This window comes from Nestor notabilis, unplaced genomic scaffold (genome assembly GCF_000696875.1).
Source record: "Nestor notabilis isolate BGI_N333 unplaced genomic scaffold, ASM69687v1 scaffold17349, whole genome shotgun sequence".
In the NCBI taxonomy this organism is placed as follows: domain Eukaryota; kingdom Metazoa; phylum Chordata; class Aves; order Psittaciformes; family Psittacidae; genus Nestor; species Nestor notabilis.
Window position 1 is genome coordinate 14,076 of NW_009944234.1, and position 11,403 is coordinate 25,478.

At 45.2% G+C, this 11,403-nt stretch overlaps 1 protein-coding gene across 1 annotated transcript in view; it reads left to right on the plus strand.

Annotated features, from left to right (window-relative positions):
• The window catches only part of TADA2A (transcriptional adaptor 2A), a 22,192-nt gene extending 13,140 nt beyond the window's left edge, over positions 1-9,052 (plus strand). The window contains exons 9-15 of the mRNA XM_010022351.1: positions 1,268-1,311; positions 1,847-1,957; positions 3,345-3,419; positions 4,030-4,162; positions 4,809-4,852; positions 6,901-6,974; positions 8,610-9,052. Of these exons, the coding sequence (XP_010020653.1) occupies positions 1,268-1,311; positions 1,847-1,957; positions 3,345-3,419; positions 4,030-4,162; positions 4,809-4,852; positions 6,901-6,974; positions 8,610-8,795 (667 nt within the window). The 3' untranslated portion in view covers positions 8,796-9,052. The remainder of the gene's footprint in view (positions 1-1,267; positions 1,312-1,846; positions 1,958-3,344; positions 3,420-4,029; positions 4,163-4,808; positions 4,853-6,900; positions 6,975-8,609) is intronic.
• The last annotated feature ends 2,351 nt before the right edge of the window (positions 9,053-11,403 follow it).

The following is an 11,403-nucleotide window of genomic DNA, read 5'->3' on the forward strand; positions in this document are numbered from 1 at the left end:
CACAGAAATCTTTGAATCATTAGTTCTAATTCTTAGTGGCCCCTAAGTTAGTTTTCCCCTCTGTGGAATGAAGATAACCACGTTGCTGACGTGAGGTTGAATAATTTAGTCACTTCATTTGACAGCTTTTGAGAATGACTCAATCTATTCATTAACTTCTATTTTAACTTTCGAAGACTTTGTTCAATATTTTAAATTACCTCTTGCTGTATTACTCCCTGCTGGAAGAATTAGTAATTTGGAGTAAGACTCCTCCATTCCTTCTCCTGATAATACAGCAGAGTTCTGCTGACTGACAGGTAGGAGTTGATACGTATTCACTTTGTTCTTTATAATTCATAGGTAAAAAATATTTGTGGTATAATTTCCATTTTGATAAATCACATCACACTAGAAGAAAGTGCCATGAGGCTGTTACATAAACTGGTGTCAGTTTTCCTAAGTTTCTACAGCAGGATGGGACAAAAACCTGGAAAGTGGCACCAAAATGCTGATGTCCCTCTCAGAAAGGCTTCTCTACATGGGACAGGAGTATTCTTTTATACATAGGAAAGAAAAGAGAGTGATTTTATAGAGCAAATTCCAAGCTGACCTTGATGAGCCCAACTTTGGAGTATCTCTCACCGTCTGCTGAAGTGGGGTGTTTAAATCACCACATAGCAATAACCTCGTGACATTTGCTGAAACCTGTGACAGATGTATTTGTCATGCACTTGTAAATACCTTACCTGCCTCTTCACTCTGCTCACTTCCCTGGTTCTGTCAGGAGCATCTCAAACTTATGAGTTACCCAAATCATTTCCCTCTTTTTAACATCGAACCTGTCACAGAAAAATTCCTTCCTCCAGTGAGGAAATTTACAGTCCATCTCTCACCCTTGCTCTAGCAGAAGGACGTTTGTCCCTCTCTGAAGCTGGAAATCACGTTTCATGAGACATTACCTCAATTTTGGAAGGACAAGTTGTAAGACACCAATAGATACAAAATCTGTGCCTAAAGAAGCAATTTCAAACCTTTAAAGCAATCGTAGCTCCCTTTTTGTGCTTGGTGCTCTCAGCGTTGGACTAATGCACATCACTACCCCAAATTTACCCTGATTAAAGCCACGCTGCATCACTGCATCGTGTTTCTCAGCTAGGCAGCTCAAGGGTTATGGAGATTTGGTTTTGGACCCCTCTGAATCAAGGTTTCTTCTGAAGCCTTTGTAGTTATGAGGTAATACACAAGTTAATGCCTTTTATTAATACCATTTTGCTCCTAATTACAGGATTATAAGAGATCACGGCCTCATCAACCTCAGGAAATTTCAGAGTGAGTATCAGTTGTAACTGATTAACTTTAAAGGGGCCTCTACTCGGGAAGCCCAGCTTTGCATGTTCAGTTTCCAGTGCACCAGTGTGGTTTATTCATGCTGGACCCTATTCAGATGGTCTGAATTCCAGCAGATTTCTTGCCCCAATCATTTCCAACCAGCTGGCTCGAACAACTCCCAGCTCAGTGCTTTAGATACTGCCTTGGAATTGCTCTTTAGAAGCATTTTGGCCTCCACTGAGTAGGGAGAGGGCTGAAGGTGAAATCTAGACCTTTTAAGTACATCTCACTATTCTAAGAAATGATCAGAAATGAACATTTAAACATCATCCTTCACGCTTTTAGCATTTTAAGGGCTGTATAACTGTGTTACTTTCTACTCAGCAATTTGTAGTTGGGACAGCCAAAATGGCCAAGAAGGGTATCAGATCTGGACCTTGGGGCAGATCACAGGGGCTGCTGATCACTCCAGGTTCCACTGCATTTATTCTCAAAGGGGGAGAGATAACGGGTGTCACTTTGTTCCCTTCTCCAGTTCTGGAAAGGAGGTATCCAAAGGAGGTTCAAGACCTTTATGAAACAATGCGACGGTTCGCCCGGATTCTCGGCCCAGTGGAGCATGATAAGTTCATTGAAAGCCATGCCTGTAAGTCTTTGGGGGATTTTAGCATGTATCTTCTTCCATCAGCATAATGAAGGGTTGCATCATCTACAATCTTTCCTAAATATATACCACTCGTGGAGGGCAGGAGGTTGTTTTTCTCCTCCTCCCCCATCTACCTACCTCAGAAAAACAAATACATTTGTGGTTTCATACATTAAATGAGCAGCAAGTGGTTTTTTCCACTAAACCGTGTCTGAGTTCCTTGTTTGATTTCTCAGTTGACTGAACATTCTGGCCATGGGTTGGAAGTAATATTTTCTTATCAAAAGAGCACTGTTCATTTACTGGGACTCTGTATCGCTGGAGGAACAAAATCCCTGAAGTTTATGTCTGTCCTGAGAGATTGGGAGCTGGCAGCAAATGGTAAATTCTTTGAAAGATACATGTTAAGCTATTATATATCTACATAATTATATAGTACTGTGGTCATTATGTCCCTTACCTTAAAGGGAGAGGCATTGTTCCATCACTGAATCATCTCAAGGCTTTATGCATAATCATAGCATGCATTTAGCCACATTCCAGTAGGAGTCATTACATCCTGCTTAATTCCGTGACTTAAACTGGGAAAATTGTTGCTCATTAGCAGGAACAAAGCATTTAAGCAGTTGGGAGTGCATTTTCAGGACACCCCGAGTGGAATACCAAAAGTATGATCCTGCAGAATCATGAGTCCCACGTACGAGTGCAAGCCCTGGAACCTAGTTTTGTTATTGTAGTGACAGCAAAGTCCTCAAGTTAACCTAAGAGTCAAGTACAGGCATTATCCAGCTCTCCTGAGTAGTATGAATAGACAAATTTGAGAGAAGCAAACTTGCTCACTGGAAAACTGAGCAATGCCTGGAAGCCAGCTGGTAAAAGCTATAGGCAGTAAATATCTCTGAGCAAAAGAACATGGGTATTTAATCTTACTCACAGCAGGAAAAGTGTTGTCTGCAAGGAAAAATTTTGAAGGTCCTGTTATGAAAATCATAATTCAAAGACAATATTAGATGCTGTGAGGAGCCTGGATGGAGTCGTTTTTCAAACCTCTTGAATTGCCTTCCAGAAATCCTACACTATTTTTATTTGCCTTGTCCAGGTTATGGCAAAGGAACTGTCAAAGCATGAAGATAACTTTTCTGAGCACACAAATACTAGAAACAAGTTAAATCTGTGATCGAGAAGTGTTAAACACAGTGAGTTTGAGATCTGATACAGACCTGTGCAGAGAGGTTAACCCTGTCTGTGGTTCTGTGTACTGCAAAGCTGACCTGGGTAGACAAAGAAGAAACAGGAATGCTCCTGGTATGCCACAGCTCACTGCCACTCCCACTGACCCACATTTGTTTTTTGGCTTTCCCTTCTGCTTGCTTTTGGGGTAAACCAGTGGAATTTGAGCTGCGAAGGGAAATAAAGCGACTGCAGGAATACAGAGCAAAAAAAAAAATCACCAACTTCTGCAGTAAGTACCTGATGCATTATTCAGCCCATTCCCATTCATCAAGGTGTGGAAAGATGATTTTACAACATTTAGGATATGTTGAATAAAGAGACACTTCTTTGTGAAAAGCCTGGCTCTTTAACTGAGCAGGGCTTTAGCAACAATGCTTCAGTCCAGCTGTGCTTTTTTAAAGCTAGTCGGAGCCATCGGCTTGGAGAACGTGCTGTCTCACTTTGCAAAAGATAGAGGAAGAATATATATATATCAAAATATATATATATTGTCATGGCACAGTGCTCCCCAGTGCTTTATCTCTGGACACTTTCATTGCCTGTCAACAAGTGTGATGTCTGGAGAGAGGCCTAAGACCTCTACGTAAATGAGGTCTGTTTTATCCTGAAATTGGATCATGGAAGCTTTTTTGTTTGGTTTTTGGCCTGAAATTAACAGGGGGATGGGTGCAGGGTGGAATCTAATACCTTCGAATGCCAAGTAGTTGTCAGGAGGGAGAATAGCAGAGTCTGGTCCAGAGCTAGAGAACAATTTCTCACTTATTCCCTACTGTAGAAAAACAACAGTCTGCAAAGCTTGACCAAGGCAGCTGCTGAGACTGAGGTTTTGTTTGCCATAGGTGCCAGGACATACGACCACCTGAAGAAGACAAGGGATGAGGAGCGCCTGAAGCGCACGATGCTCTCTGAGGTCCTGCAGTACATCCAGGACAGCAGTGCCTGCCAGCAGTGGCTCAGTCGCCAAGCTGACATGTATGGTTACAGTAAGGCTGTGCATTTACATCCCTCTGCTCCAGTCAGGTGCAGAAAACACATTCCTCTGTGTGATAACAACAGGTTCATTCCCAATTTATTCCAGTAGGAAGAGTCTGCAGAATTCAGCAGGGAAGCTGTGGCTCACAGCCATAGTGCTTGTTGAAGTGCAGGCAGGGAAGCGACCAGTGAGGGCTCTAAAGTCTCAGTTTCCTGTGTTTTATATTTCAGGAACTGAACTGCTATTAATAAATTCATAGAGGGAAGTGAGGGCTTTATGGATAGTAATGAGTGCGCAGATGACATGTGAGATGTTTCAGATGATTTTAGATGTAGCAGCATTATTAATGTGTAGTCACAAAGTGCACGAGCACTTTGATTTAAGGAGTAAGCTGCATGGCAAAGGAAGTGCATCCTGAATGCACATGGTCTGAGAAGATTTGGCATTTCCCCACTCACTGACTTTTTTGTCATCCCCCCTCCCCTTCTGGGGGTGCTGCATATTTAGAAATCTTTTTGGCTTCAGATCAGGGCCTGGCTTATGCAAACTGAATTGTGTAATTACTAGAAGTTAGGGAAAAAGTAACCAATACATGCACTTAAATAAGAAAACATGAAGGCAATTAAATATTTCCTTTCTTTTCAGTGATTCCGGCCTGACCCCCACGGTCCCAGTTCCTTCAAATTCAGGTAACTGCTTGATGATGGTCTGTGACAAAAAGCCAGCCATGCACCAGCAATGCTGTTCTGACAGCCAGCTGGAGAGTGACTCTTGTGCTTGAGTGCTGAAGCATCAGTCCTCAAGCCTCATGGTTAAGCTCTGCTTAAGTCTGCCTTAATCTGCAGCTCATTCCACCTGCAGATCCTGTAGGATTTTTTGCTGAGCTTCTAGATCTTTCTGACTACAGGTGGAAAACCCATCCTAGAGCTACATTAACAAGGCAGGAAAGAATTTTCACGTGGGAACAAAGTTTTATCTTTAGAAGATAAAGGTAATCCAGGTCTTTAATGAAGCTGTGTAGCACATACCATAGCAATGGGAGCCTGACAGAAAGCAGATGTGGGAGTGACAGAATGAGATGATGCAGGTTGCCTGTGCAACCTCAGTTTTCCTTTTCCATGAATATGCTTTTATATTCTTTAATTCTTTAATCACAAGTTATGGGGGTTTTCCATCAAAAGGACCCCTACTTCTTTCAGTGCCCAGACAGGACAGAGTCAGGGCTCAAAGCCCTTATGAACAAGCCTTCTACAAAATCCCATCCTACTTGTTGAGGTCACAGGGTCCCATGCAATGAATGAGACTAGGATAAAGCTTTACTATTATGATGCTGTTAAATGTTGCCAGGGAAAACTGGCTCCTGGCTCTGCCTCTACAACTAGTTTTTATGTGGATGCTAGTAAACTCAGAGGGGGACACTGAGTCTGTATGTTTTTCCTCATTCCTGCCAGGAGCCTTGGAAATTTGGGTCAGAATGCTGAGCAATTAGTCACTGCAATTTGCACTGTGTTTTAAACATACTTGGTGATTGCTAAAATCCGGTACTTTGGAGAGAAAATAGCACTGAGCATCTCAGGGCATCCAAAGCTCATGCAACGGGGACAGCATCCCCCCAGCTGAAGGGCTGGTGTGAGGAGTGAAATTCACTTCTTGTCAAATATTCAGTGGCCCATGAAGGTGAAAAGCCCCAGAGAACATGGCTTGTTTAGCCCATGGAGCTCAGATAGCAGGCAGTGTTTACAGCCAGCATCACATGTTGAACAAAACCCAAACAAAACACCATATAGTTGCTAATTGAGCAAACATCCTGCATAGTGAATAAGGCAAGGCTACTGCAGGAAGACTGCCACGTGTCTCTATAATTAAAGGCTGCATCATCCTGAATATACAAGAGAGCAAATTAATGTTGCTTAACTTTACTTCTAGAGATCTTGACTTTACAGCCATAATATGTTTTCTCTAATGTAGTTTGTGTGTATCTCCTAGGTTTCTAAGAGAGTAGAAATCACATTCTGGCATGTCTCATCATAGTGTGCTCATTTTGGGCCATAGAAAGAGGGAGCAGCACTGGGAAATACTACTAGCAACACAAACCAACCAACCTGCAAGTAGGCAGCTCTCTGAAAGCAAAGTTTATGAACAATAGTGAAAGAGAGAACTATCAGTACTGTTTGTGTCCTAACAGAGAAAAATAAATCCACAATCTGCATTGGCTTTGCAGCATCTGCAGCACACTTGGAGGCATTTAAAGAAGACTTTGCCTCATGAAGTTGTCAAATACCAGAGAAATTGGCTGCTAATCCCAGCGATATGTAATCCCAGCACCCTTGCGGAGCACACCCTTTCACACCTGCGGAAGTCAGTCCTGCGCCCTGTGCACACCCTCCATGCAGCACCCACCTCCCTGACTTGGCTGGAGGAGTTGATTTAGTCAGGAGGTTCAGCCCAGCTTAACGAGGGTTGGTGCTAATTTGTCTTTCAGTTCCTCCCAAAAGCCAGCGAGGCAGAGCTGACAGTGAGAGTCTCATGTGTTCACAGCACTTTGTCAGGTCCAAACTCCTGCCTTTTACCAAAAGAGTACAGTTTTTATGTTAAGCCCTGAACAACCCTGCTACAAACACTTGGATCACACTGGGTTAACATCACGGATTTAATTGCCTCTGTGATAACACACGGAAGAAACAGTCACCACCAAACTGCTCAGAGTTACTCAGTGTTCTCCACTCTGTCTCCGCAGGCAGACGGAGCGCGCCACCGCTGAACCTCACTGGCCTCCCAGGGACAGAGAAACTTAACGAGAAGGAGAAGGAGGTGAGGAGAGGAATGGAAAGATACACGTATCCAAAACATGACCTTCAGAGCGCAGGGGTGCTCACCCCAGCTGTCCCCTGTGCTGTGTAACCTCACTTACATGCCCTGACTACTCTTCATTCCGGTTTTCCAGTTGGCTTCTTAATTTCAGCTACTGCAGCAAATCAGGTTATTTAGCAAAGGCAGGCAGAGAGCACGGAGGTGCTATTACAACATCCACAGCGTGACATCCTCTCTCCCTTGTTGTGAGACTGGGCTGAGCAGAAGGGTTATTTTTACTTAATGAACATTATCTTTAAAACTGGCAGAGGACTCACAGGCTTCACTGGACAGATCATTGAACCTGCATAGCAGAGCTCTTTCTATATTAAAGGCATCTCCCAGCCAAACCTCAACCAGTTATGGTTGGTTTTTCACTGCAACACGAATGTGAACCATAGAGGCACACCAGGGAAAAACCAGGGACAGAACACCACCCTATTTCTGCTTTAAAGGCACATACCAAGGTTTTTGTCTGCACATGTGGCAAAGAATGGAACCTGGCTTTCTTTAAGCCATGGGTTGTTAGCTCAGCCTGGTGGTGCAGTTTGCAGTCCCATACCCTTGGCACAACCACCTCTAGCCCTGTCCTTTAATTCAGTGAAAGGCAACACCAGAAAACTACTGAAATAAAAGATAATTTCTCTCTTTTAAGAGAAGCCATAACCTGCCCTTAACCACACACACATTTCAGTGTTTGTGAACACTGATGTATTTCAGATTTTCCCCTGTGTGGAAACTGTTTCCCCTTCACTGGAGATGGCAGCATTGAAAATCAGATCACAGATTCACCATGGAACATGGCATTTCTGGCTCCATTCGGCATATAAATAATTGTGACTAGGACATTATAAGGGGAATCTGATTTCCCTGTCAGCTGAGACAGAAGGTCTGAGTTCCTCCGAATTCCGCAGTTCCCTATCAATGAGGAACAATCATTAAGCATTTCCTTATTAAAAGGAGGAGACAGCCACTATTTCCAGCGGGAGTAACACAGCACACCAGCTCGAAGGCAGCTGGTATTTGGGAGCTAAAGGGGAGGACTGCAGCCCCACGGCAGCCTTTTGAAAGCCATTCCTTTTACCAAACTTGCAACCATGTCATGCCCTCCCTGCACGGTTTCCATCCCAGCCTTCCGGAGGGGGCTGTGTGCGTAGCTGCTGTTGTAGAAAGGTATTAAAGACTTAGTCTGCAGGGGATTAATAGACAGATGCCCTCCCTGGCTCTGCTCCAGCATGCTGAATTGCTGGTTGCGAGTCTCTCTGGCATGTGTGCTTCCCTTGGTTTGCAAAGAACACCACCCACACAGGACACACTCATAGTTACGCTCCTGTGAGCCGGGAGCTCGCTTTCATCCTCCTCCTTTATTCTTTAGTCAGGAATGTTTTTGAATGCAGCAGCCAACAAGCTCCTCCCCTCCCTACCTGTGGATGGAAACAGCTCGGAATGCCATTACTCTGTGTGGGTCCCCTACAAACACACACATTTAAGATGCTTTCAGAAGAACATTCACAATGTGACTCCCCCAGTAGGGATCACAGAGTGAAGGAGTGCGACCAGTGTTTGTGTTTATTAACTTCACCTTTTGTCTTCCAGCTCTGTCAGATGGTGAGGTTGGTCCCTGGAGCCTACTTAGAATATAAAGCTGCTTTAGTGAACGAGTGTAACAAACAAGGAGGCCTGAGACTGGCGCAGGCCAGAGCACTCATCAAGATCGATGTGAACAAGACCAGGAAAATCTATGACTTCCTGATCAGGGAAGGGTACATCACCAAAGCCTGAGGACAGACATGGGCGCTTGGGCTGGAGCAGACCGATGTGGAGCAGCTTTGAAGCCACTCTGACAGCGCTGAAAGGTTTTCACAGTGTTGAATGAAGGACATTTCCTTTTGTTTAAAATCTTTTGGGGCTTTTTTTTTTGGTAAAAACAAGCAGGGAGCTGTGTTAAATTGTACGAAAACTGACATCTCTTTGTCTGGTTTCCTTTTGCCTCTGCTGTTTAACACTGCTGTTGTCAGAATTCCGCTGCCACGTAGCGCTCGGAAGAATCATATGCCATATGAGCTGATCTTGACTGTGAATGGGCATTCACTTCTAACACCTCTTGTAACTAAAAAGAGAATCACAGTACTTTTATGCTGGCAGTGACACAGAATGAGGACAGAAGAGCAGCACATAATGAGTCACACTTTGACTTCGTGTGAGTAGAGGGGTACAGAGATGCCATCCCCTCCCTTCCTGCCCTCCCTCCTAAAGCAGTGGCAGCTTTCAAAGGAGGTGGCACGTGCCTGGGGGTGTAAAAATAGAGCCTGGAGTGGTCCAGTCTTTTTAACTTAATTGTGACAAAGGATGGGAAAGGACATTGTGGGGAAGCTCCTCAACAGTTGTTGCTTTTATGTGATATTAGCACAGGGCACAGCAGGAGAGCGCTGTACAAACCAATAAGCTTCATCTGCTCACTACTTGATTTGCAATTGTCAAGTTCTATCTAATCCCTTGGTTTAAGTCTTTGTTGCTCCTGCTCGTTGGGAAAGCTGGATGTTACAACCAGAGCAGCCTTTTGGAACAGAAGTGTGAAGCTGCTCAGCACCCTGACCTTTTCTCACTAAAGAGGAGTACAACAAACCACCCAGAACACACTGCAGCCCTTCCAGTGACCGTGGGGCCTTACTCTCATCTTGCCACATTACCCAGTTAAGCAACAAAGCAGTGATGTGCTACAGCAAGTTACTACACACACACTCCCCACCCCGTCACATCAGATGATCCACTGCACGACTTTAGTACCAAACATTTGTGTTTGAAAATACAGCTGGATGTGAAGACTGTTCTTTTCAGATGCAGCTTGGCACAGTTTACTAGGCAGTAAAGTCTTTATCAGACAGCTTCTGTTCCATTAATGCTGCAATAACTCCCGTAAGTAACCTAACAGCCAAAGCAGGTGGGGTGTTGGTGCTCTCAAGTTCAGGATATCATGGAAAAGCCTGAGCTACAACTGTACTGATGCCTACTTAAGGTTTCTTTCCCCAAGAGTAATTGCCCCGTGTACCCAAGGTGCCATTGAATGTGAAGTATTCTGGTTTGTAATAAAATCAAAGTGACTTGAAACAATCCTACAGCCGCGTTCCTGGACTCTGAGTGAGCCTGTAAAGGTCAAACAACTGCCTGTATCTATATCCATCAGCTTCTCACCATGAGAGAGAAGTGCACAACACAGGCTGCAAGGATGGGGAGATCACTAAATTACCTATGAAATAGTAACATTTAAAGAAAATCGAGACTCTACAGATTGCACAACCAGGGAAGGGTCAAAGTAAGCTGTAAATCCTTGGGAATGTTTATCCCAGTTGTCCTTTAACACTGAACACCAAACTACCTTTTCTCTTGCACAGCACTGGTCCAAGAAAGCAGTAGGTGAGCTAAATACACTGGTCCCTGCTGCAGCCATCCCAAAACCTGCCACATCCCCATCCAGCAAACCTGAGTGACGTTCCTGTGTCCCAAAGGGACCCCAACAGGACTGTGAGTGTGACTAAACACGGAACTGCCCAAACCCGATCTGAAAAGCCAGGAAAGGGGGGGCAGGACATGGACCTCTTCACCCAAGAGCTTTCAAAGCACTTGTAATTGAATAAAACCCAATGAAGAGACAAGCAGAATGCCCCAAACGGCGCAGCTTAGGCTCAGAGTGATCTCAGCTGCGCTGCTGGTTTCCAAACAGAGACGGCTTTCTGCAGGAGGCTCCTGCAGGGCACAAGGGCTCAAGCCAAAGCCAACAAATCCCTGCCCCTTCAGTGACAAAACGCTGCTGGTGCTTCCTCCCCTCCAGGCTGCCACGAGCACCACTGAACACACAGGAAAGGAAAGCAACGGGACAGCCCCTTACTCTCATGCCCCTCTTCCCAGCCGGGTGCACACTGCTATAGCCCCTCCAAACCACTTCCCAACACTCAGGGAAGGTGGGACTGGGGACAAAAGCTGCCCCGAGCCGGTCCCTCCTCCTTTAAATCCTGGCTCCTCTCTGACTCCTCACAAAATGTCTCCGTCGCTGCTGCCAGACCCAGCTCCAGCCTCCCAGGAGCTCGCTGTCTCCTCGCTGTCATCTGGAGAGGCTTTCAAAGGGGGGATCTATCTTTATCCGCGCCGGGAAGCGCCATGCGCGGTTCTGGCGCTGTGCAAGTAATTAACAATAACGGAAAGTTGGGGTTGCCATGGATATGCTGCTCTATTTACAACCCGCACCTCGCCCAGCACCCAGCCTCGTGCAGCAGCCCAGGGAAATGAGAGCCCCATTCACTGCCTCGGCGTGGGGCTTTATTTTTAACCAGGATGCTGGAATAACGAGGCAGCCAGGCGGGATGGCAGGGGCAGGGACGAGGGGGGGGGCGCC